Raw genomic sequence first — 26,990 nt, forward strand, 5'->3', positions numbered from 1 at the left:
ATAGGCAGAAAAGATCAAATTGCAGTACTTTTGAAACTTTGAAGCTTCAACATAGCTTCCTTTTATGTACACACAATAAAAGTGCAGATATGTTTCAGAGCACAAAGACCTGCATATGAACTCACTAAGCTATGAAATACTGACGTAGGTATGAAATCTAAGAAGTTATTGAATAGAATCAGAACCCATCTTCTGGAAAGGGTGACATAATTGACATGTATTAGTTCAAAAGACGATCTGATTGAAGGACCAGGCTCAGTAACTTGTGGAACATAAGTTAATTTGTACTTGTTACATTGGTTCTTAGGCCAATTCATAGCAGTTCACAAAGCAAGTGATGTGCACAAAGGGTGATTGGGGTGAGGGGTCCACCAGCACATTAAGTCTCTCACAGCCATTAATTATCAGACTGAAGAGAGCACATCCACTCTCTTCTGAAAAAGATAGTGGATGTGTTTATCATTGAGAATCCTTCAAATATCAGGAAATTTAAGTCATCATCCTCTCAACAGTACTGCACTTAAAAGTACCACAAGTTCTCAGGCTATGGTTTCTGTAATGCTGGTACATGTATTGAAGACAGGGATACAGAGGGGCAAGATAAGGTTCCCCCAAGGTCAGAAAAGCTGCCTGACTCCAAAGCCTCCCCACTATTCTATAAGGTTATTCCCGCTTGGGCAAAGAGAAGTAGAGAGTTCTTGGATACCTCATGGAGGCTTTCCAATGAATTTGAATAGTGATCACTGACACAGTTGCCTACACAAAAGCCACTCAGGTAGTGGTGGCCTTCCTGCAGCTCTATATATCCCACGCATTTTCTCTGTGAAGTTCAGTTTTGAATGGATTAATTTAACACACAGGCCACAAGTAACCTTTCAGCAAGCAAGTTACCAAAGCAGAAGCAAGAACAGGCTCACTTACAAAAGCCATGCTCATACATCAGAAGAGCTGAAAAGGAGACCAACTTCCCCAATATAGATACATTTGTTTATGTAAAGATGTGGGTGATGGCAGAGTTTCTCCTTCAAGGGCCATCTACTACTCTAGGTCAGCATGAGGTCCCTATACACTGGGGTAATTTCATTTCTGCATTGGAGGAGTAGAGGGCCGACAGGCATCAATTATTTATGGTGGGGAGAAAAATAAAAAAAAAAATCTCCCACCCCCCAAGCCAAAATAATAAGAGTTGTTGGGAACATACAGAGGCCAGTATGCAAGCTAAGATCCTAGTCACACTGACACAGGCACAGGTTATTCCTCTAGGGACAAATAACCCCATGCACCAGTAAAGGTTAGAGGTTGAGCTGCTGGAAAACAGCTCTGCAGAGAAGGACCTGGGAATCCTGGTGGACAAGAAGTTCACCATGAACCAGCAATGTGCCCTTGTGGCCAAGAGAGCCGATGGTCTCCTGGGGTGCACTAAAAAGAACATGGCCAGCAGATCAAAGGAGGTCACCCTCCCCCTCTACTCTGCCCTGGTGAGGCCACATCTGGAGTACAGTGTCCAGTTCTGGGCTCCCCAGTTCAAGAAAGATGAGGAACTACTGGAGAGAGTCCAGCAGAGAGCTACAAAGATGATCAAGGGAATGGAGCACCTCTCTTACAAGGAAAGGCTGAGAAACCCGTGTCTGTTTAGCCTGGAAAAGAGAAGACTGAGAGGGGATCTGAACAATGCTTACAAATATCTACAGGGTGGGTGTCAAGACAATGGGGCCAGACTCTTTTCAGTGGACAAGGGGCAGCAGGCACAAACTGAAACACAGGAAATTCCATCTCAACATGAGGAAAAACTTTACTTTGAGGGTGGCAGAGCACTGGCACAGGCTGCCCAGAGAGGTGATGGAGTCTCCCACTCTGGAGCCATTCAAAACCTGCCTGGATGCCTTCCTGTGCACCCTGCTCTGGGTGAACCTGCTTTGGCAGGGGGTTGGGCTAGATGATCTCCAAAGGTCCCTTCCAACCCTGACCATTCTGTGATTGCTTGACTTATTTCTCAATACTCCAGACTTTAGCCCCGTTGCCAGGGATGTCTGACACTTAAAATGGTAAACAGGAGGAAGTTCAATGTAAATGAGCATTGAGCTGAACTCTGGCCCTGTTACTTCCCCATTTTCATGAAAGCAGACTTAAATATCGTTGTTTCATAGTAAGGGCCGACACTAAACCCAATGCTACAGGTCTATAGGCCTTCATGCCAAGAGGCTCCACTTAGATATTTTAATTCCACATGAAAATTCTCAGCTTCTGAAATTCACTTTTCTAATGTGCAACACTAATGAATTGTTCACAGTGCTCAAGGGGTATTTTTAAGCAACAGAATTCATGCTAGAAATATTTAGACTTTTCAAAGTTTTCTTTTGTGGAAGTATTACATACTTGAGGACTATTCAATAAGATTTTTTTATAGAAGTAGGTATAAGAAATGTTTCCTTTGTGACAGTGTAATATTTTGCCATGTTATAAAGTCACTTGGATATTGCATGATTTCATATAAATAATTTTAACTGATGTTGAAAACCATCAAAGGGATAAACAAGAATCAAAACAGGAACTTTAGGTAAGAAGGACTCAGCAGCACGGAACAGAAGCAGATGATTCACATCATAAGCAACTATAATGTCAATAATTAAACTTCAACAACCCTGAGAGGTAGCAAAGTATCACCACCCCTATTTAATATGTTAATGATGGTATTTATGTTCCACTACAGAATCATAATATAATCACAAATTCCCAGACAGCAGTACTCAGCACGTTTCATAAGGGCTGAAGAGTTTGCCTATCAGTTCTGCATGCTACACTACTGATAAAGAGCAGACTTACACCCTCCATGTGATTAGACCTCTTATACTAACCCTACATGTTTCAAGTGCCAGGCAGCAGCATTCAAGTCTTTGATGAATACAAAAAAAAAAAAACCAACAAAACATGAATATACACACATCTCCCACCACATTCAGCAATACTAGTAAGTCTTTGGACAAGGTAAACAAAGATTTCAAGGCTTGTGATTAGGACCACTTTCCTGTAGCAGCCACTATCAACCAGTATGATTTTGGTTGAAGTATGAGGGGAAGAAAACATGGAAGAGACTGAAGGGAGCAAGATGTGGCATCAGCTGTACAACTGGATGTCATGGGGGCTCTTCCCACCCTTTTCTCAACATCTATCTTCCCTCATCTCCCAAAATCCACAGATCTTCGGTACACAGCGGCTCGGCCACTTCGCTGGTAACTTGAGGGCACACGGACTGTCTCTGCTGATAGCTGAGAACAACCAGGTGACACCACAACCCAGAGAAGGGATAAGGACAGAGGTGTAACAGCACAGTGACAAAGGGTGGTTCAGACCATGGCACAGAATTAGTATCACTGATACTATGACAGCAATGCGCAACCACTGATGTGCCAAAACAATTAGGTGTCACACTTAGAGTTACAACACTACCACAGGATTGATATCCTGGCCAACACTGACCACACATTGCAGAAGGTACCTACAGCATGTTACCAAAATATGCTTCAGGGCTATTAGAGGAGTTAATGGAGGGACTCAAATCACTACCTGAGTGACTGAAAAGCATTAGACAAAGATGCTTTCAAAACACAGGATTTATGCAGGGAGACTGCTGGAAGAGGAGTGCTACCAAATCAGTAACTCCATCTGCAGAAGAATATAATCTCAATGGATGGGTTTCTCACTAAAATTGTTCCCAACCCACCTCTCACACCTCTAATGACAGAGACCTTGACTCTAAAATTATTCCATAGCTATTCAGGATAATCTTACAAGGGTTATCCATTTTCTTCATGTTTGTTCTCTCTGAAAGCGTTATCTTCCCATTTTGCTCATTCCATCGTAAGTTCACCTTCTACAAAGTTGAAACAGGAGATGTTCAATCCACATGTCGCCTGAGATGCTTGTGAATTAAACATCTTCTCCTTCCCACCACTTCCTATGTAGTCCAGGGCATGAAATTCAGATGCAGGCAACAAGCCTGATTCTCATTAAACCAAGAGAATACTAGAAAAATGTTCTCTCCCCTTACTACACCTCCCAGTAAGGGGAACCATTACCTCCCCTACAAAAAGCAGGTACAGCACAGGCGAAGATGCAGACATCCCCTGACATATACAAAGGAACTATTGACTGTTTTTGCAAAAATCTATAAACAAGCAAGGTTTCAAGTTTTCTGCAAGAGGACCACACCAGCACTTGCAGCCAACATTATGGAGCCCTCTGTTCTGCCCACATGCTATGGATTATGCCAACAAACTGGAAAAGAATTGTTGGAGTAGACAGGAAAACAATGCTCAGGTTAGTAACAGAAATCTGTTCCATATTTAAAACAAACAATCACACAACTGCTATTTGGAAATACCATCAGGGTACAACTGAGGTCCCCGGCCCCTCTCTGCCAACATGCTGTGCAGTATGTTTTGGATACAAACTTTGGTGCCAGGATATGGTGTACAGATACAGCAGACCAGACTACTTGTCACTTTAAATAGTTGCAACTTAATTGGAATAATCAAAACCCAGAACATTTTACCAAAGGGCCTGAGTATTGCAACATCTTGAAAACCTAAAAAAAAGCAGTCCTGTCCAGTTTGTGGCTAAAGGAGGCATGTGATAGAAGAAAATGCCCCCTGAATCCGCACGGAAACTCCCTGCCTGCAGCTGTGCTGCGGAAAAGCCTCTAAGCAACAGAAACTGCCCCAGCGAGCCCTACAACGCATCAGCAGGGACAGATTTCAAATCATAAAATGATTAGTTGGAAGAGACTGTAAAGACCATCTAGCTCCAACCCCCCTCCCATGGGCAGGGACACCTCCCACTAGACCAGGTTGCTCAAAGCCCCATCCAGCCTGGCCTTGACCACCTCCAGGGATGGGGCAGCCACAGCTTCTCTGGGCAACCTGGGCCAGTGCCTCACCACCCTCACAGTAAAGAGCTTCTGCCTCATATCTAATCTAATTCTCCCCTCTTTCAGTTTAAAACCGTTACCCTCATCCTATCACTACACTCCCTGATCAAGAGTCCCTCCCCAGCTCTCCTGTAGCCCCTTTAGGTACTGGAAGGGGCTATAAGGTCTCCCTGGAGCCTTCTCCAAGGTGAACAGCCCCAACTCTCTCAGCCTGTCCTCACAGCAGAGGTGCTCCAGCCCGCCGATCATCTTCGTGGCCTCCTCAGGACCCGCTCCAACAGGTCCATATCCTTATTACGTTGGTTACCCCCGATCTGGACGCAGCTCTGCAGGTGGGGTCTCACCAGAGCGGAGGGGCAGAATCCCCTCCCTCCACTACTGGCCACCTCGCCCACCACCGCGCTCGCCCCACCTCGACCACCACCGCGCTGGCGATCGCACCAGAGGGGACAGGCGACCGCCCCTCTATGACCCGCCTCTTCATGAAGCGGAGCGACAGAGTCGCGGTGTGAGGGAAGGCAGGGGCCGCTCCGCGGGGCCGCGGCGGGCTCCTACCTGCTGCCTGAGGTAGCGCGTGAGGTAGGGGGCGGTTGGCGGCGCGGCGGCCCGGCGACGGCGGGGGGCGGGCAGGACGCCGGGCGCGCCGAACAGCAGGAGAAGGAGCAGGAGGAGCCGCGGCATAGCTAAGAGGAGCGTGGGCCGCCCGCCGCCCCGCCGTTTTATACCGGCCCCGCTCCCCCAGCCGGCTGCCCCAAGGGGAGCGGCGGGCGGCGGGACCCAGTGGAAGGGGACGGTAGCACGCGTGCGCACTGTGAGAAGGAGGCTGGCATCCCCACTTTCTTATTGGATAAGTGGGGCGGGCCGGTGTGCTGGCTGCGTCGCGATTGGGTAGGCGCCGCCTCGTCCCCGCCCTCAGCGGTGGTCCCCACCAACGCGCATTTCCGTTTTCCAGGCTCTCCTCAGAGTTGGGGCCGTTCCGGGTGGCGCTTCCCCGGGGTCGGGGCGTTACGGCCGCGGTAACCACTCTTCCGCGTTTCCTTCCCGTGCGGGCCTGAGGGCTCCGAGGGAGGTGGTGGTGCCAGCTGCCCGTTCCCTTGCCCGGGTGACAGCGCCTCAGCGGCGTCTCTGCTGCCGAGAGACGGAGAGTCGCTTTGGTCACGGAGGAGGCAGCTCGTTAAGGGGTAAAAGTTGCAGAGTGAGACCCGTTACAACTCTTCTTGTGTGTTTTGTTTTTTTCTTAGGGAGATTTTAAGTCAACGAACCCGCTAGAGGGCACCAGGTACTGGTGGGTGAGGCTTCAGGGCTGTTGAAAGGCAGCGCTCTGTGGAGGCTGGTGGCGGGGGGCACCTGCAGGGCCCTGTGTGGGTCCAGAGATGCGATTTGTTTTGCTTTTAAAAAAAAAAAAAAAGGTAAACCAGATCGATCTATTAGTACTGTGCTTTTCTTTTTTTTTTTAACGTATGTACAGCTAATAAGTACTGTTTCTACCAAAGAGAAATACAGGTGTAGATCTTGAGTTACCTCTAAAAGGAGCTCTCGCTGTTGTCCCAAAGAGGGGTCGTTTACCCGGTGTGCAAGACCCCAATATACACACAGAGCAGAGGTATTTATTTATATCATTTCTGCAGAGATGGGTACTAGGTGGTAACCCACAAAGCTAGCGCGCTGGTCTACAAACTCCTCGAAATATTTCTACTGTTCAAAACATAGAAGTACACACCCTTAATTATAATTATTGGTTAGTACCTTATCTTAACAATATCTATTGGTTAATACAGTCTCTCGCTATCATTTAAAGCTACAATGCCCTTTAATTGACGCGTGCATGCTCCAAGTACGGGGGGGGGGGGGGGGGGGGCCAATTCTGTTCAGTGTCTAACTGAGTCGGTGGTCGCGATCGCCCAGTGCCGCCTTTACCTTTCCCCCAGTTACTGCAGATGTTTGTTGTTTTTAGCAGTTGTCTCATTCTCGGCAGGTTTTTAGCGCCTCCTGCGGAGGGATGTTCCCTTGTTATCAGCCTTCTGTTCTTTTTCAAGGGTATATTCATTAGCGAGACATGCGTTGTTTATACCGGGTGTCCTGTTTCACGAGGCCTTGTAACTTTTTTACAGCTCTTTGCTCTTGCTCAGTGAGAGACTCTACCTTTTACTACCTTCTAAAGTACATCATTACCAGGACTTGTGTGAATACCTACATGCGATGCTTTATCTCCCATATTCCAATGGAATACCTGAAGTATTTGCTGTGTTTTCCAGTGTGTGTGTGGTGAGTTGTCTGTTTTTATTTCATTAAAAACTCCATATAACAGTATATATGTTTATATAGTTCTGAGTTGAGAACCGGTTGGAATGTGAAGCACCTGCTGGTTTCTTCAAGTCTACCTTCTTGGGCAATAACAGAGTCAGACTTACTTTTATTGCTTCTTTTCTGTATATTGGTATGTTTTACTTGCACTATTTACTTATATCTTATACTGCAACTAAAGTAAAATAGTTCAATTATTTCAACAATTGAAGGCATGCGCCATTTAATGTTCTGGGTCAAATGAGTCCCTGTTAATACATGTTCTGAAGAGAGATTTTTCATTTTGTTTGTCCCTCCAGTAAAGCTTTTACCTTTTCTGGCCTTTCTGCCATAGGGAATATTTGGATATCTGATTATTTTTCTTGCCTCCAAACTGCTCAGAGTAATGAATTTTGTCACTCACGTTTTTCTAGTAGTCACGTTACAGATCTTGTTTCTTCCAGAATGCTGAGAATGGGCAAGGGGATAGTCTGAGACTTGAACTAGTTTATGGCAAAATAGGAGCAAAAGAATCATTGTTGATTATTGAATGGCTTTTAACATATAAAAACCATACTTGAGTCTCCTTTACCTCCTTGGCCTTCTGCCTCTCTGAGTTTTGGGATGAAGAAGTTAAATTAACTTCCTGTTCTGAGTTTATTGTGTAGCTTATATTAAAAAGAGATGTATGTTTAGCGATAACTGTGACAAAAGTGCTTTTGCAAAGAAGGATTTTTAAGGTGTCCTTTAATTCAGCTGTAGAGAACATTTTGGTCATTTAAGTTGGAACTCTGTAATTTGAAGTATTTTAGAATATTTTTGTCTATATGTTTTTAGCATCTGCTGAGAAAAAAGTTAAGTTTCTAAAATAGGGGGAGTTTCCTAAAAATTTATATTTCAGACAGTATAGTGATAATAAAGGCAAGATAATTCTGCAGGAAAGTAATACTGAATAAAAATAAATTATTGAAATATTTATTTCATCATTTATTTGTCCATTCTATAGGTCCTGTTTGTCAAAACCAGTGGAAATACTGTAGAGCTGTCTTTTTGGCTTAAAGGGCATGAATATAGTTGCAGCTGCAAGCCCTTTTGAGATTTTCTGGGCATCCTCTCCTTTCACAGTCATTGGTATTGAAGGCATTTGCAGAATTACAAGTGTAGAATCATTTCAGTTTTTAACTCCATGTTGTGACTTCATTCCAAATTAAGGAAAAAAAATTAGAAACGGATTTGCTGCAGTGCTGTGCTCAAGTGTAGTTCTAATAAAGATTCCCTAAATACTAGTGGAAATTTGCATGTTTTATCTGCACTGGTGTGCACATAGCATGAACACTTGCTTCTTATTAGATATCTTTTTTTTTTTTTAAAGGGTTATTTAAGGGTAATAAAAGATGTTGCTTCAATTGGGCTACCATTTTCGAACAGAGATCATCGTTTCCTGAGGGCCACCTTTCAAAATGTTCAAACAACCCAACTAAAAGCAGTTAGTATTAACATCTCATAAAATGAGAACTCTTTGAACCATTTTGCTTTACTTGTTTCAGGTGATGCTGTGAGCACATGACTAGTGTGAGACGACTCTTGGCTGCCTCTGTAATTTCTGTCCAGAACTCCTGCTTCATCTATCCTGCCTGTCAAAAATGCTTTTCTAGACTGATACTGGATTCTAGGAGGTATGTCCTTTTCTGGCGATAATCATTAACTGTAACTGTTAGAGGCCTTGGGAATCTCTGCGAGCTTGAACGCAAGTTAAATTGGTGAAAATCCAGGCATTGTAGAAATAAGTGCTGATTTCAGATATTTACGATACTTATCACTATTTAGATCTCTTTGTATTCCAGTGGCACCTTGTAGATCGTTAGGGATCATCAGTTCTATTGTGTTCAGTGCCATGTGATATCAAAAGACAGTTTAGGAGAATAAATAATGTGTGTTAATAGCTTCCAAGCGCACCCCCTGCAGTCCAATTCTTCAGTGCTGTTCCTAAGTTGGAAGGAATTTGTTGAAAGCCCCTCCAAATCAAGTCTTTCGGTTTTTTTATTTCTTCTCATTTTATATGTACAGTGCCTCAGGTAGTCCTGTATGACACTTCCACTCACTCTGTGTTCAGAAACGTATGGGCTTTCCTTTTAAATCCCACTGTTATGCGAAATCTATGATACATAGAAGAAGAGTAAATCAATGAATGTCAGCACTAAATGGAAGGAGCTGACTTTGCAAAGCAAGAGTATTGTTGTTTCAACTGCTGAAGTAAAAGATAATGGTGCTGTTTCCTGATGATTTTTTTATTTAGTAGTAGTTCTTACAGCTGCAGATAAGTTCTTACCTCAGCAGTAATTAATAGAAGTTCATGTATTCAATCTTTTTTATCCTTTTATTGTCTTGTCAGGTTTAACTGTCTAAAATGCGGCTGCACAGGTGAAGCTAAAGATGCAAGCTACAGATATAGATTGTCCCTAAAGATTGCTGACACTAATGATTTGTTTGACATTACCGTGTTTGGAAGTTGCTTAGATCCATTCTTTGGGGTCACCGCAGAAAATCTGCAGAGGTAAGGAATGGATTGTTTCTAACTATATAACTGCTGCTTTTTCTTCAGCCTAAAAAAATTGAGATGAGCTTGGATGGTGGGGAGACAAGTGCTAAAGTGCTCCCTTCCAGCATTCCCATGGTACCCATCACCTTGAGGAAATGCTGAAGTTTGGGTTCTTTCTGAAATCTTGAAATTTTGAGATGGATTACTTCAATAGACAAGCAGAGGATCTCTTATGTAGAAGGCAGCTACCACCTGCTAAGTGAGCTTCACAATTTGGTTGGTTGGGCTTCTTCCTTGCGTCCTTCTTCCTTTATTTGAGATTATTGAATTTTCTTTGCCTAATGGCAGATTACTAAGTAAGTTGGCTTTTCCAGAGATTTAGACATAATTTTTCCTCAAGATTTTAAAAAAGTCTTAAGGTAAAGATAGAGCCTCCATTGTTTTTTCTTTAACAGTTTGGATTTAAAAAAAAAAAAAAAGTGTGCACCTTATGATTGATCTTCAATATGACCAGATCTTCCAGTAGCAAGGAGCGATTTCTAAGAAAGCCTGTTAGTCCTCAGAGGCTGACCACCTACATTATAAGCTTCAGACTTTCTGATATGGGAAACTGCTAGGATGGGATATTCAGATACATTCACTGGTTGTTTCTCTATCCTGTTATTTTCCAATGCCTTGTGTTATCACTGGGTTAAAGATAAACACTTTTTAAATCCCATATTAGCAGCATTAGTAACGTTCTCATGGTAGGCTTTCTACGCTAGACTGCTGTACTACTGTTAGTTACGAAAAAGTTATTTGCATGTCTTAATATGGATGCTGCTGTTGCTGTAAAGGTGCAGGCAGAAAGGCTGTGTAAGCAATAGCAACGTATTGACAGCATTATACAGTCATTGTGTTGATAAAAAAATCACAGCCACAAAGGGAACACCCAAGAGTTGTGTATATATTAAACCTATTCAAAGTGCTTGTTTGGTTTACTTCTATTTCACTAACAAATTAAGTGAAGTAAATAATTGAATGTATAGGTTCATGGTTTCCTGTTTTCGTTCTGTGTTTAGTTTAAGCTACCACAGTATCTTCTCTTTAGCATGTGTCCTACCTATACTATAGCTAAAATGCTATGTAATGCTTCCTCTGTTGGTGCAATACTTCTATATGTTTTTACTCAAGGTGTATTCAAGACCTCAATCAGCTCTCAGGAGAAACAAACATAGATACATCTCCAGGAGTGTTAGTTCAAGCAGTGGAAACCTGTTTCATTGGAAAAAGATTTATATTTGGAGTGAAGGTAACTTCTAATGCACATTACTCTCTTATAATGAGTTTTTTCATTAGCTTTTAGCCACTTGGGGGCATAGACTGAGTTATCAAAGCATCATGTACACCATCTTTTGGGAATTTGAGAAAATTTAGGGCTAGGACATGGGAAGGATTCTGCTTCTCTTACCCCAGACTCCTGTGTTATTTTATGAGTCACATCCAAAAGTCACCTTGAATGGCAGTAGTCAGCTTGACAGCTTGTCAGGGTTGCTTTTCAGAGAGCCTAAGCAGTGCCAGCTCCTGTGTGTAGCGGTAACAGCTTGGAGTCTGTGAAGAACCATGTACAGTTCAAGCAAGAAACAGACTGTCTTTTCAAGCAGTGCCCTGCCTTTCCCATGCTGCATAGTTTCCTGGTGCCTGAAATGTAAGGAGAAACACATGCCCTTGCAGCATTTTGATATTTCTGGATTTAAGAGTGTGTTTAAAAATGTTGATAAAGTACAGCTGTTCAATATGTGCATCTGTGGCTCTTTTATTTGTTTAACAGACTTTGAAATATTAGTTCTTAGTAATATTTCCATAGAAACAGTATAAGTTCTCTTCAAGTGGTGCTTGTGTGAGTCATTCATATTATGAAATCTGTGAACTAAGTCCCACCTGGCAGGTGTTTTTCCTCTCACACAGGTACCATGAGGTTTGTATCTGAGCTGAGACTTTCCTAATGCACAGCATCTTAAGTAATGGAAGTTGGAGGACTTTATGGATTAACTTTACTTAACTGGAACCATTTACCAGGTCTCTAGGTCTGATGCCTTTACAAATATAAGTAATCCTACGTATTAACAGCCTTGTGGCTGCTCCTGTATGTACAAGGACTGAACACACATTGGAAGACCATTACTTCGGCCTTTGGCTGTAGACATTTCTGTATAGTTGTGTTCAGTTGTTCAGTTGTGTACAGTTGCACTCTCCCAGATAAAACTCAGAATCAACATAACATACTTTTTTAAGACTTACCTAGGGGGTGTTTTCCTTGGCTAACAGCCTTCAGCCTCAACTTTTGCAGAGGCTCGGGGAGTAGGAGGGTGGTCGAATTTAAAGACAGCTATATTTGCTTTTTGGCTCCTCTGACCTTGAGGGGGAGGCAAAAAAGTTTTTGTCCACTTCTCAAAACATTAGATAATTCCCTGTGCTTTTAATGTAATTTTTCGCCTGTAATTTCTTTATAGAGAGGAGCAGGTTCTATAAATAATTGCAACCGAAGCTCCCTTGAAACACTGCTCTCCAAAATACATCTGAAAAGATGAAGGTTGTAGCTTATTTCCCTTTCACAGAGGTAGTGCATAGAAAATATCATGCTGGCTTAGGCAGCTGAGCTGCCAAGTCAGGTATCTGCTACCAGAGTGCTTTGCTTCAAGTACTGCCTGGTGCCTCCGAGATAAAAGAAAAGCATTGGCCTTAGGCAGTTAGCCATTTGCACAGAACTGCACTGGAGGAAGCCCGGAAGCACCTAGTGCCCTAAAGGGAGGAAGAAATTCTCTGTGAAGTCCGTCCTTAGAATTCTTAGTTGTTTTTCCGGCTCCAAAACTCTGCATAATTGCAACAAGCAAAGAACCTCTCACTGTGATGCCCTTTATAGCCCTTGCCAGTGCTTATTTCCCAGGGAGTACTGCTTTGTGTGACAGACTGTTTTGTATTCTCTTCCATGCAATTCCTGACAAAAAGTGAGACCTAAATTTAAGCCTGACTTAAAAGACATGCATTGATTTTTATTTTTTTTTTCTATTACAAAATAAAGCATTGCACTAAGTTGGTTTTTTTTTTTTCTTTTCCCCCTAGGGTTGTGCAAGAGAGCATGGAGGACATTCTGCTGCCAGCAGCATCTTGCAAAACTGTTCCAGAATTAATAGAAGTACAAAAACCCTTACAGCTTGCCAGATCTTCCTGCCAAACGCTGCTGTTACTGGCTTTACTGTTATCAGCTACTTCCATCGGCTCCTGCAGTCAGCAAAATTCAGGAGCTGTAATAACAGCTCATACTTACTTGATGCATCTTCAGCTCTGATAGATGAACCTGACTGTGAGCTCAGCAGCCTGTCTAGCCTGAGCAGAAACTCCTGTTCTGTTCAGTCTAGTGGCAGAGAAAGTTTTTTAGGGTTCTGGCAGCAGTCCTTCAGCCTGACTTCATCTGTTGCTTGGGTAACAGCAGAGGACTTTCCCACTCTGGAAGTGGGAAAGTTGGTGAGTGAGCAGCATGAACAAGAGGGGAGGCCTGTCTCTGCAGAATTGTGCAGTGTAAGCCTCAACAAACAGACTCTTTGGGATTCGCGGTTTTGCAGCTCTTCTGTGAAGGCAGGGAATAAAGAGGAGGGTAATGAATTTAGTTCACAGCCTAGTCAGACTGACAGTGTCTCTGCAACTGATAAATTAGAGCGAATATCCTCTTCGAAGACTGAGTGTTCACATGGAAACAGTTCCAGGTTGTTACAACATCCCTTGGAATTTGGGGTAAAAAGCATTTACCCAAAGACTAAAAGTAGAAATTGTACTTACCCAGAAAAATCCCACAGCTCCCTTTTTTACAAGAGAGATACCTCAGCTTCTCATCACATAAATGTAGCTGGAGTGCCTCAGATGGACTCTGTGCTTTGGGATGAGCTGCCATTCTCAGAAAGCCTAAATGAATTTTTAGCCAGAATAGAAGATGGCAAGAGTGTTGTAACCTCACCCAGCCTTGAATCAGGCAAACATGCCTTTCTTGAAAGTAACAAGTTGGGTATAAAGCTTAACAAAGCATATCCCGGGCAAACCCTGGTAGCTGGTGATTTGCTCGAAGCGAACGTCTTGGGGAGGTTCTTGCCACCAGCAGAGAATGATAGTTGGGAGAACATATCGTTTGCTTGTCTTCAGTCAAATGCAAATCCTCCAAGTGGTGAAGTATCACAATGTGAGTCTGCCTCTAGTGTTTTATCTTCAACTGACAAGGAATGTGGAGCATCTTGCTTTATACCTCATCTACCTATTCTGTCACAGTCCTTGCCATCAGAGCCTTCTGTTTCCAAGAGCAGATACGTGCAGTCCAAAGAAGCAAATATTGACATTTCAAAGTCAGCTTGGTCTTTTATTCGTCTGCAGCGTAGTGCTGAACATGGAGAAACCTCCTGTTTAAAAAGGAGCAAGGCAGCTACCTGTGTGCATTCTGTACATGACAGCTGTGTAGCTGGTTGTAAAAATAAAGAAAACTCTTCTACACCAAGCCAAAGAACAGATCTTAAATTCACAGGGGCATGGGACTCTGCGCCAGCAACTCCCAACAATGCAAGAAGGATATGTAAAAGAGAACTAAAACCATTGACAGAACTGTCAGAAAATACCTTCAAAAGTGTTAAGAGGAGAGAGATGCTGTGGAACAATATGTTCTCTGAAGGCAGCTACAATGCTTCTGCTGATCTGTTTGATGCAACTGTAAGAGAGGTAGCACAACCTGTAGAATTTTTAAATAAATCATGTAATTCTTTAATAGAGGAAGATACTTTGACAGAAAAGGTCACAGCTCCTGAATCGGTGCTTTATCCTGGAGATGCTCCCTGTAACAGTTCAAAACCAAGCTCATCCCTACATAGGTCCTCTCCTGCTTTCAGTAAGCACAGTACACCAGTAACTTACTCCTTTTGTGATTCAGAATGCAATTCAGTTAGTGCTCAAGAGTTCATTCCTTATTCGCAGTCAACTCCTATGACGAAACCTCTCCAGAAGTGGTGGCCCGTTGGGGAAAGAAGCTCTTTCGTCACTGTCTTCACCCCTAAAAATCCCACTAAAATCCATTCCAAATGCAAGCGATCCAGGTCGTCCTTTCAAAACACTCTGCTGCAGCAGCTTACTGGCAGGTTAGTGAAACGCGAAAGGCCGAGTAACAAGGAAGGCAAAGAAAGAAATAGCCGTGTTTCACAGCAGTTCCTTAACAGCCACCTGCCTGCTGACTTTGAGGCGTGGATCCCTCTGTCTGCTAACAAAAGAATGAAGCCAACTGCATCTTTAAACTTAAAAACAGTTAGCTGGGCTACTGACTTGCAATCGACCTGTGAGCACACTGGTAGGAACCCTATTTCTGAAAGGGAGGAGAAGAGTGAAGATGATGTTTGCTTCCGAATGGAGAGATTAAACCCTGGGAATACAACCAGGATTCTAACAACTCCTGCAGGTGTCACCAAGGCCTTGTTTTTAAATGATACGATCCTGGAAACTTGTTCCCCTTCAGAAGGCAAGAATCTCCTCTCAAGTGCAAATTATTCAGGGGATGTGTTGGAAGGGGCAACTGGCTGGTCTCCCGAGTTGTTCTTTCAAGCACAGACCCCTTTTTCCAATAAGGAAAAATACTAAAAAAAAAAAAAAGGTATTTCTGTGCTGTGTTCTTTTTAATTATTTTTAAGACTTTTGGGAAGGAGCCAATAGAGGAAAAGAGCTATTTAATAATTAAATTGTTTATACACCTATTGGCATATGTCTTCCTAAGATGAGTTATGTTTATTAACAGATCTTTGTACCACAGGGATAGGGGAAAGCAGAATTTGCAGTTACTATATTTTATTGTAAATTAACTCTAAAACGTGCAATAAAAACTTCTGTAAATGTGTGAGTATTTAATAGATCTCACTTTACCAAATACATGTAGGTGAAGTGTTTTAACATTCAATGTTGTCTTTTCATCACAAGAAGAGCCCTGAAGTCTGTGTCCACTCCAGATCCTTAGCTGGTGACTCTCTGTGGAAAAGGGCCACGTTTTCATCAAAGAATTTCAAATACCATATGGGAGCCTTCTATTTGTGCCCACTTGGGATCCTATGACAGAGTTGAGTTGGGTGGAGAGGACCATCCTGTGTCCAGTTCTGGGCTCCCCAGTTCAAGAAGGACAGGGAACTGCTGGAGAGGGTCCAGCAAAGGGCTACACAGATGATAAGGGGACTGGAACATTTTTCTTAGGAGGAAAGGCTGAGGGACTTGGGTCTTTCTAGTCTGGAGAAAAGACAACTGGGGGGATCTTATCAATGCATGTAAATACTTAAAGGGAGGGTGCCAGGAGGATGGGAACCATTTTTTTTCAGTGGTGCCCAGTGATAGGACAAGGGGTAACAGGCACCAACTTGAACATAGGAAGTTCCATCTAAACATGAGGAGAAACTTCTTCACTTTGAGGATGGCAGAGCACTGGCACAGGCTGCCCAGAGAGGTTGTGGAGCCTTCTTCTCTGGAGACATTCCAAACCCGCCTGGATGGCGTCCTGTGTAACTTGCTGTAGGTGACCCTGCTCTGGACCTGGTCTCCAGAGGTCCCTTCCAACCCTGACCATTCTGTGATCCTGAGAGGCTGGTAGCAGCTCGCAGGTTTTGTGTAGGCTTTTATTCAAGTTAAAGACGGCTAGCAGCAGATTCCTGGCAGTGTCTTTCCTCTTCCTTGCCTTGGGGTCTTCCATAGCCCCCACCCGGGGGATTTAGGATCATTGCATAGAGAAATCATGGAGCTGCTGCTGCAAGCTTGTAGGTTGGGTCTTGCAGAAGGATGTGGGAATCTGAATCAGCCTGAAAATGCTGACTTGTAGAAGCAGAAGTGCGACAAAAATTATCTGCTGTGATTTTTTTTTGGAGGCATAGAATGAATATGCGCTATTTACATTGTGACTGGTGACAAGGAGAGTTGACTGGGTTCAGTCTGCGACACAAGACAGACAAGTACTACATTTCTATGTTTGAGGCCTCACTTCATTTCTAACGCATCTCCTTAAGCCCCAGGCTCAGTGTTTGTTCAGAAGAGTTGTGTCTGCATGCAAGGAACAAATCATATCAATACTGATAACTAAAGCACTTGACTTCCAGGTTATAAAGACACCACCTCTGCCTTAGGAAATCTGAGAGGCAGAAGTTGCTGGAAGTTGGAAGACTGTTATGGGAATGTATCATGTTGTGTTCATCTTGTTCCTGTGGGTTTTGGTTACTGTCTGTTGTTGGTGACTGTTGGAGTCGGGGCTGGAAGGGCTTGTGTGACTCTGAAAGGCTTCTGGAACAGTACATTCACTGGGTCTCACCACAGGTATGTCACTGGGGCACGCACACAACCCCGCGTGCTAAGGCAGCACCCGCCAAAGGCAGCTGAAGGAAACCATGTTTGGGATGGGTGAAAAAAATAGACCTTTGGAATTTGAGCTGTAATCTGTGTGTGCCTTCATATCTCTTGTATAAAATATCCCATATCTGAAGGGTGCCTACAAGAAGGCTGGAGAGGGACTTTTGACGAGGGCATGTAGTGATAGGATGAGGAAGGGTAATGGCTTCAAACTGGAAGAGGGGAGATTTAGAATAGATATTAGGGAAAAAAATTTCATTCTGAGGGTGGTGAGACACTGGAACAAATTGCCCAGAGAAGCTGTGGCTGCCCCATCCCTGGAGGTGTTCAAGGCCAGGCTGGATGGGGCTTTGAGCAACCTGGTCTGGTGGGAGGTGTCCCTGCCTATGGCAGGGGGTTGGGACTCGATGATCTTCAAGGTCCCTTCCAACCTAAACCATTCTGTGATTCTATGATAAATACGTACCTGCTCTTTATTTTCAGGGCACCCAGGGAAGTATGAGGGCAGTTGCTCTCTCACCACCTTGTCCTTTATCCACGATTTTTAGCATGGGTCAGCCTTACAGAACATATAGGTAAACCTTTTCAGTTTCTTGGTCTCTACCCTAAGTTCTACACCTTCTAATCAAACACATTTCTCATTGAGGGACGGGAGGGAGAAGAATATTTAAAATCAAACACGCTGGTTCTGCAGCTGAGCAGGGCATTAATGAGATACAGCCTCTCCTACCAAGGGTATGAATGTGCTGAGTCTGCAGGCATTCCTGCAGGCTGAACGAAGGATAGGGTTCCTCATGGCCCCCCAGCACGCCTGCGCACCTAAATTCACTTTACAAAGAAGTTTTTCCATAGCAGTCAGTGGTGTTGGGTTAGTTGATTTTTTTCCAGTACTTACTTACAGTTGAGGAAATGGAGGCACAGGTTGAAAGACCTGCCCAGCATTAGGAGAGCGTGCAGTCTAGCTCTGGGTGTCACTCAAGGACCTTAACCAGCAGGCCACCTTTTCTCCTTGCTGTCCTACCCAGCAAGATACTCGAGCACGACTCAAAAGTACTTCCCGGTGTTTTAAGGATGCTGCAACAGTAGGTGGCGGCAGCAAGAGGCTCGAGGTTTCTTCTTACATGTCCAAGTTTCCATCCCTGCAGTCCCTGGATCCTAGACATAAACAGAAGAAAAAGGAACATCCAGTTATAGCAGGAAAAAAAAAAAAAAAAGCAGAATTAAAAATAATTTGATGACTGAAGAAACATCAAACATCGTACCTGTGAGTGGAGTCACTTCTTCAGCGCTGTGCCAGTGATGCCAGCCTAAACCACCGCGGCAGAACGCGGCAATGATGCTGTGCTGCAAGGGACACCCGCGTCCCTGTGCAGGACCTTTTGGCACAGCCAAAGGGGCAGGAGGGTGGCAGAAGACGCCAGATAGACTTTACGAGCCAGTGATGGCTTCCCCAGCCGAGCCTTAGCTCTGCAGGTGACAGTAAATCAGAGCACCAGGGCTGCACCAGGGTTGCTTCGGTCAGCGTAGCGCAGGGCTCCAGGGTGAGCCCAAGGGAACAAGCCTGTGCTCGTGCCTGCATCTACCGATGCTATGCCTGGTCCAAAGAATTTATTTATTGCAAATAAAATCCTGCTTTATGAGTCTATATTAGGGACAAGTGGAAAAGGAGGAAGATATGTAGACTGCCTGGAAATGGTAAATCTACATTTATAGCTTATGTAGAAGAAATAAAGGGAAAGAGAGCGTTACTCATACGCAAATCACCGAGCACAGAGAAGGCAATAATGAAAGGGTTTTGAGACATCAGTACTCAAACAACTAAAGCTTGAAACTAGTCGTTTCTGCTACAGCTTCCCACATAATACAAGACTGTGGTATCACCGGCTCTTTAAGCACTCCCCTGAGATGAACTGGACAAACACACACTTTAACATGGGGGTTAGACCGGATCCAAGTGATACTCCAGAGACTTGATGCGGCTGGCACTGAAACACTGCCAGAACTTCTACGTCTTATACCTGACAGCGTCTTGACATGAAATGTTTTGTCCAGCATGAGTGATTTTATTCAGCGGGGAATTCATCCACACGCTATAGTAAGCGGTAGCTTTGGTGCAAGCTGATGTGATTATAATTATAAGCTTGTACAAAAAGAATCAAGCTCAGCATGTTTAATTCTGAAGGTAATAAAACTCCTGAAAACGCATAGCGGGTTTACGGTTGATTCCCTATGCATAGAAATCCATAAATCAAGGCTAGATTTTAAATTAGGCAGGACTGTCTGTACGATACCGTTGAAATTAATGCAGGGCAGGCAGATCTCCTGTGCTTTGTGCGAGGGGACTGCACACAGAGTGAGACCAAAAAGTACTTTTGTGTGACAGGCCCCTGTCAGCAAGATGACATCTTCTGGGCACAGCTCCCCAAGTGCTCGGTAGGAGGACTTTGTACACGAGAAGTTGGAGGAAAGGCAGAAAGCTGTCTTGGTTCTGCTCCTGTAGAGTGTCAGTCTTGCATTTCTTCCCCTGGGCAGTTTGTTCCCTTTTTTCACAGAATCACAGAATGGTCAGGGTTGGAAGGGACCTCTGGAGATCATCTAGTCCAACCCCCCTGCCGGGGCAGGGTCACCTACAGCAGTTGCATAGGACGGCGTCCAGGCAGGTTTTGAACGTCTCCAGAGTGGGAGACTCCACAGCCTCTCACCTTCATGCTCCTACAATCCTTTTACCCACAGCAAAGCCCAGCACAGGCTGTGCCCTTGCTGCTACACCTCCTGAACAAGAAGAAGGTCGCACATCCCACCAGTTACATGCTTCTCGCGAGGAAGAGCTCCTACTCTTCACCTGCCCCTTACCTTTCCCCAGGAAGAGCTTGGTCTGGCTTCTCCAGCCGTCACCCCCACAGGGCACACACTCCAGCCCTCCTCTCTTTCAGCAAATACTCGGTTCCTCAGCTGCCTGGGCTCTAAGGATGTTTTCCTCCCCTCCTTTTGCCCGGTTCCTACCTAGAAGCATGCAGGGACTTTTCCCTCTCCAAATACTGCTCTGTTTTGTCGCTGACTCAAATTGCCAGCTTCCTGGGGAACGCAGAGCAGATGGTCCAGGCCTCATGTCAGACATTTACCAAAGAAGGAGCTTCAAGGTCAGTGGAAGAGGCAATAAAAGACACATGGTGTCTTCAAGCTTCACAGCTCAGTTCTCAGTGTAAGTGTTAGCAGAAGTCATGTTTGATGTGGAGCAGAGCAGAGGGGAGGAAACCTGATCCTCAGAAGGAGTCAGCGCACAAACTTTATGTACTGACCAAAAGTCTAAAGGCTTAAAATGGGAGATCTTGACCAAAAGGATTCTTAGACCCCCAGAAAGGCAGGACATTAGGGAATTCCAGTGGAAGGAGGAGTCTTCTGTGAGCGTGAGAAGAGCAAGCTGAATGCTGCAGAGAAGAATTAGCACCAAAATAAGGCACTGTGACAACGACTAAATTCAACCAAAACATCCAAAAGTCACCTTTGTCCACCACAAGCCTAGCACCCTGGTAGGACAGGAGCTTAACCAGCTACGGGTTTGCAATGCTGGTGAATGGAGATGCTACCTCTGTCGAAGACCACCCTCTAGTGACCGATGCCGGCATTTCTTCGGCATTCGCTGCCGAATGCCGGCACTTCGCTACGGACTCTCTGGTTTCGAAAAAAAAAAATAATAATTTTCTTCTACGCTAGTGCAAAGGGACATTGCCCCCATGGCCAGCAGCTCCTCTTTCGCTGTTCTTGTGGGGTCCCAATGCTGCGAGAGCCTTGGCGTGCTCAACCCAAGCAGAAGAGCCTCAGCACCCATTCGTTTGTCGGTCTGATATTAAATCAGGTCAAGTGACTCTGTCTTGTACATATTCTTAAGGCAACTTTGCTTTGCAGTTCAAATCGAAACACAAACAAATCAAACACTTGAACCGCCAAGTGGAAAGGATTAAACATTTATTTACATACAGATACATATGTAAGCAGTTTCTAAGTATAAAAAGGACATTACAAATAAACATGAAGCATCATACATTCATCATCCTGGTCATCCAAAATACATTCCTTTCTCAAGGATCCCACTGTACCACACTTGACAACAGGAACTTAAAAAACAGACGAGCCAAATGCTTCCGACAGTCAATGATTCACAGTTTGGCGATTTGCTAACACCTATACCCTTCCCAACGACAGCGCAACCCCAACAACCCCAGATCAATGGGCTCACCAGCCGTAGCGCATTTTCCCCGCTGAAACGGTTGTGCTTGATCAACAAGAAACACATCCTCTCCTCATCCTTCTGGCCATGTGTTTAGGAATGGGGTTCTTGCTAAAATTCTGTACATTGTGCTAAATTCACGATTGTTGGGGAAAAGACAGCAGACCTTCATGGGAAAAACTCCAACCCAGGAAATTCCTTGAATGCTGTGACTTCCCTGGCATAGAAGCTGCGAACAAAATGCTGCTTTTAGTGCTTAAGCAGGTTTTCAAACTACAATTCAAACTACAGTTGATGGTATAAAGCATACTTTGTTCGTGCTGTAAAAAAAAATTACGTGCTTCAATAGTGATTTGCTTGTAATCAAAGCTGAGAGTAATTCGGGTTTTCTCCTGAGGAAATGAAGATGCCTTTATAACATCTCTAAAAATGATCAGAGCCTTCAGGAAACAGGAAACATTTTAGACTGAAAAACCTAAAGGTAATGCAGAGCACGACGAACTTGTCAGATAACATTACAAAGGGAAACAAGCCAGTAAACATAAAATTAAAATGCCTACTCGAAGTATTAATGAATTCAAATGAGAGCTGGGTGAGTCTTTCTGTATAGATCAAAGGCAGTTTGAAAAAAAAAAAAACCAACCACAAACTCATGATCTGCAGATTCACAGAACAGCCAAATATGTGCAGCAGAACAGAGTGAAGTGGAAATAAAAGAGGAGCAGAAAGAGCCTTGTCCCATATTGACAGCTGAGTGACTGCAGCTGCTCCAATCTCAGCATTTTTATTTTTTTTTTCTTTTGTAAACAGCTGTGGGAAATAAAATGGATGTGACATATCTGCAGTGCATCTTATTATGCTAAAAACCATGGCACGTTTTAAACTACTTCTCTAATATCCAGAGATATACTTGTCACTCCAAACCAGCATAGCAACAAGCGCTGGGCTTCCTCCATACTCTCAGCAGACGGCCTTTTCTCCCCCAAAACATTGGCTTCAGAAGTTAGTTTTTCCCCTCCGGTGTGCTGACTGTACGTGAGGGCCAGCGGTCAGGCTCTCGTCCAAACAGTCTGCGAGAGCTGAGGCCACGGCAGTGCCTGAAGTCACGGCAGCTCTCCCTGCCACAGACCAAACATTTTATTCTCACTCCATTAACATGACAAAACAGCATTCCCCTCTCCTCCGCTTCCCCCTCTGTAAGGGCTTGCCTGCTGGGGACACTGCGGCCGTTAAGTTTACTAAAGCTCGTGCCCGTGATGCAGCCCAGACCCTCGGAGATGTTCACACCACCACCCAAGTGGCAGCTCAGAATGACTCTCCTCCTCCACCGGGCTGTCCATCGCCCTGGATGGAGAGCAGCACCCACCTGCTCACTGGAGGTTTACTCACTCACACCAAACCCTCACGGATACTTAACACCCGAATCTCTTGTATTGGTCCCATAAGAAGGGAAACATTCCTCACAGGATGCTTTGCCTGAGAACGGGCTTATCCAATTAATGAAGTTCACGTTCATAGTAAGAAACTCGAGGTGGCACAGAAGATGAGCCACGGATGCTCCTCCTAGACAGAGCAGGAGTCAGATTCCTGTGGTGCATGCAACGAGGCCAGTTTCCAGTCCAACACCACCACAGTGCTTTAGGGATGAGCAGTATTGGGAAGGAACAGGTTCACAGATGAAAAGTACTGGAAGAATGAGGCTTTGAAAAGCTCTGAGGTTTGCCTTCATGTGACACCAGAGCCCTTGATCGTCACCCATGAAAGCATAAGAGTACTTTTAACATCCCCTCTCCCCCAGGGAACCATGCACAGCTAACAACATGACTGACACAGGTTTTGGCCATGACAGATGCCTGTGGACCAGCGCTGGACCCCAGAAGGTGCTCGGCAGGGACACCACCGCGGTGCACTCACCAGCATGCATGTCCTTGGGAACGTTTCCCCAAGATAAGCAATAGCGGAAAAAGCAAAGGTGGCATCTGCTTCTTGAGTTTAATTGTAGCTCTAACCAGAGCTAAAATTATCTTCTGAGCTTACTGGAAAAGGATAACTGGTTCAACAAATGCGATTACATCCAGGAAGTGCTAAGAGCTAGTTATTGATGTGAAAACAGAGACAATCTCCCAGTACAGTACAGCCAGCTCCTCTTTATCCAGACAGATGAGCTGAGCTGTTAACCTTGGCTTAAAACCAGTCCAATTTTTCACCGACAACATTTACAGCCTAAATTACACTCATTGCCATCTCAGTTTCTGCTGTACCTGGGTTATCTTTCCCCAGTTACCCAGTTGACTGTATTGGGAGCGGCAAGCATTAGAGATGAGTTGGTGTTTGTTTTTTTCCCTGGATCTGTGGCTCCCACTTGGAAAAAAAAAACAAAACAAACACCCTCAACTCACATGGCATAGTTTTTACTTCTGGTTCAAGTTACAGCTCATTCACATGAGGGAAAAGGGTGCGATGGCATCCAGGGGTGATGACAGCCGGCAATCTGTCTCGGCTGGATATAGTACAGTACAGCAAAGGCGACTTTGGGTCAGTTTAGCGAGGTGGCGATGAGCGAGGTAAGTCAGCGAAACGCAGCGGGCTACTTTGGGAGCCTTGCATCACGGTCAGCATGATTACCCTGTTGTCTACTTTCCTCGCCAAGATAAATCCTGAACGGAGACAAACGCGAGATCTATAACCTTTATGGTACATTTAACTACAGCTCGAGTGGATGATCCCATTTCAAAGACATGACCGGTTCCAGTTGAGGATGCACTCGTAGCTTGTAGGAAATCGAGTGTCTCCCCACCACGCATCATCATAAGACAAGACTGTCCTGCAAAACTATGATCCTTTGCTGCTTGTGAACAGTAACTAGAACAATTACTACCCACAGTAACAAGAGGACAGACTTGATGCAAGGAAAAAGGGTGGCGTCAAGAGCCAAATTTGTTCAGATAAGCAAATAAAATTATAAATGGAGGAAGAAAACATTTTGATAACACCTTTCACAGGGTTTTCACCACTAGAATCGATCAGAGTATTTCCTTTGGCTCCAGTGGGTTTTCTGGTGAGCCCTCATATACATCAATGTTTGGGAGAGTTTCCATACTTGCTTACTGGGAATTCACAAAGTGTCCTCCAGAAACACCTTTTCTAATTGAATAAGCTCAAAAAGGTCTCTGTTGGTGGGAGCAACACTTATAAGGATATTGGGCACTTTGATACTGAAAGCAACATAACGCAGAAGAATCTCAGATGATACTCAAATCCAAAGCATTCCTTATTAAAATCCAGAAGAACCTAAATCTAAGTCATAGATGCAATTTTTAAAAGAGGATTGGATTGAGGACATCTGGAGTAGAACGGTCCCCTTACACTGCATTTTCTGCTCCATACAGTCATCTTTCCCCTTGCACAAAGGGCTATAATACTGTCCGCCCCACAAGCCAGGAGGGGGTTTCTGTGACAGTTTGTCCAGCTGTGTCCGACCACGATGGCACCCCAGGTCCCCAAAGGGCAGCGTAGCCTGCATCTTCACTCAGCCTATTTTAATAGCGGGAGAAATTCACCTATTTTCCAACTGAATTCAGTCTCTGACTACAGAAATCACGCCAGCTCAACATCTCAGCCTGATTTATAGGCAGTTCTTCATACTGAAAAGAGAAGACAAGTGGAAAAGCAGCTGAACAAACGGCAGTCCTTAGGGATAACGAACCCAGTGGGTTTGACTATAACTAATTGCATCCCTTGTCAGCAAAAGCTGGGGAAGGCCTGTTGTCCCGTGTGTGTGTGCACCCACTGTGCTTCTGCATCACTAATTTCAGCTTTCCCTCTTTTCAAATCACTGGCTCCTGTGTCAGCCTCAGTCTGCTGCTGCTATTACTGACACTGGAGGAATTCAATAGCCAGTAACAGCTAAACCGAGACTCGCGGGAGTCAACTGTTACCAACACAGCTATTTCCAAAAAGACAAACAGCACCAGCGGACTGACAGGTTTTAAGGACCGTTTCATGAGTTCTACAGCAAAGAACAAAAGTATCTTGCCTGACAATTCATCCTGTGTAGTTTTCATTAAATAACGATCACAAAGACATTTAGCATTCAGCACAAACACGTCCTCAAACTACTCACCTGTAGATCAAACCAGGACTTCACTATTAGAGGTAGGAAGAGGCACCCAGTGTCTCCTTCTTTATAGAGTTCATAATTTCACTTTTTCCAGAAGTCTTTGACCTGAAGGGCTGCTGCTCCTCCTCCTCCTCCCCCCCGCCCCAGCACGTGGTCTCTCATGGGGAACACAAATAGGAACAGAAGGGAGTCATGGCTTGTCCCAGCAAACTTGCCGTGTAAACACCCAACACAAGATACCAGCAGGTACTTCACACACTGTGATCTGAAGCACAGAACACTTGATGGTTTACTAGAGACCAGCCTGGCTGAATTGGAAATCAGACTTTAGACCACTCAGTTTTATGGAGAAAAACTCATCTCATCTCTGAAAACAGGTTTTCTACATAAAGCAAACATCTGTTCACCATCCAGCGTTGGCTTCTGCTTGGAGCTACTCATTGCGTTAAAAAAATTTCATGGAAAGGTCTCATTATGGGACTACTATAAAAATTAATACTGACCCAAGATTACCCCACGGCTGTGAATATAACACATCAAAATCTAGGAACCACACTAAGAGCAATGCCTTGCTCTCTTGATCGTAGAGAACATTTCCAGTCAAGTTTGGCCCCATTATATCAATTCCGCACAGCTTTTGGACGCTCGACCCAGCAAGCATCACAAGGCTTTCACTGACAGTTCTCTCAAAAATCCACTCATCTAGCGAGGTGTTGGCCATAGCTTTGAGAGCTAGAGAGATGATTGTCAGATTGTCAGTGCCACACCACTAAGTTGTCATTAGCAGTTGATAAAGCTCTTCTTCTGGTCGAGAAGCCTTCAGACTGTAGAAGAGAAGATAAGCCCTCAATGCTACAAGGTTGTATGCACTACAGAGATATTTGAAGGCGTACAAAAATAACTCCTTTGCAGGAGTTACTACAATAAAATACCAGTTCTTCTTCTGTGTTTGGTAACTGCAGAAGAAGAGGCGAGTTTCAAACTACAGCTTTGGCTTATGACCTTATAAAACATTGCACATATCACCATTATTACCTTTCAACTTTTTAAGTCTTACACAGAATAAAACTGGAAAGGAATCAGTTCAAATTTGTCCCCGGAGATGTCAGACACTTCACTGTAACATCAGCCCAACTGCAGCACTCCACCCCGCTGCAAAAGCACATCACTGTCTGGAGATGGAGTGCTTACATGGAGATTTGCTAGCAACAGAAAGAACCAACACTTGGAGGTTGCTAGTAGGCAGGTAGTCTCCAAGACAGTCACCTACAGGTTAGGAAAACACTGGAAAGAGAGACTTAGCCTTCTAGAAATCTCAAAGTGGATATCCAAGAACATAAAGTTAGCAGATTCTGCTATTTGACCCATTCAGTTTGTTCAGTCATGATAACGTGTTCGAGTTAAACCTCCAGAAGTGATGCAAGGAGCACTTTAAAATGCATTTATAGTGGTACTCAGCAGGAATGAAAAGCACCTGCGCAGCTTTGATGCTTTTGGAAATCAGGCTGAGGAA

The 26,990-nt window shown here is 44.2% G+C and overlaps 2 protein-coding genes across 2 annotated transcripts in view; one reads left to right on the forward strand and one right to left on the reverse strand.

Annotated features, from left to right (window-relative positions):
* The window catches only part of PRCP (prolylcarboxypeptidase), a 33,203-nt gene extending 27,640 nt beyond the window's left edge, over positions 1-5,563 (reverse strand). Inside the window, exon 1 of the mRNA XM_082484153.1 lies at positions 5,483-5,563. The gene's annotated coding sequence lies outside the window, so the exon portion shown is untranslated. The remainder of the gene's footprint in view (positions 1-5,482) is intronic.
* Positions 5,564-8,773: 3,210 nt separating this feature from the next.
* Positions 8,774-15,648, forward strand: DDIAS (DNA damage induced apoptosis suppressor; the record flags this gene model as incomplete). Its single annotated transcript, XM_082486067.1, has 4 exons — positions 8,774-8,886; positions 9,603-9,764; positions 10,923-11,040; positions 12,852-15,648. 4 exons carry the CDS (start codon positions 8,774-8,776, stop codon positions 15,390-15,392), a joined length of 2,934 nt encoding a protein of 977 aa, XP_082342193.1. The 3' UTR covers positions 15,393-15,648.
* Between the last annotated feature and the right edge of the window lie 11,342 nt (positions 15,649-26,990).

Source organism: Vanellus vanellus (assembly GCF_965231255.1).
Source record: "Vanellus vanellus genome assembly, chromosome: 1".
NCBI classification, from domain to species: Eukaryota; Metazoa; Chordata; class Aves; order Charadriiformes; family Charadriidae; genus Vanellus; species Vanellus vanellus.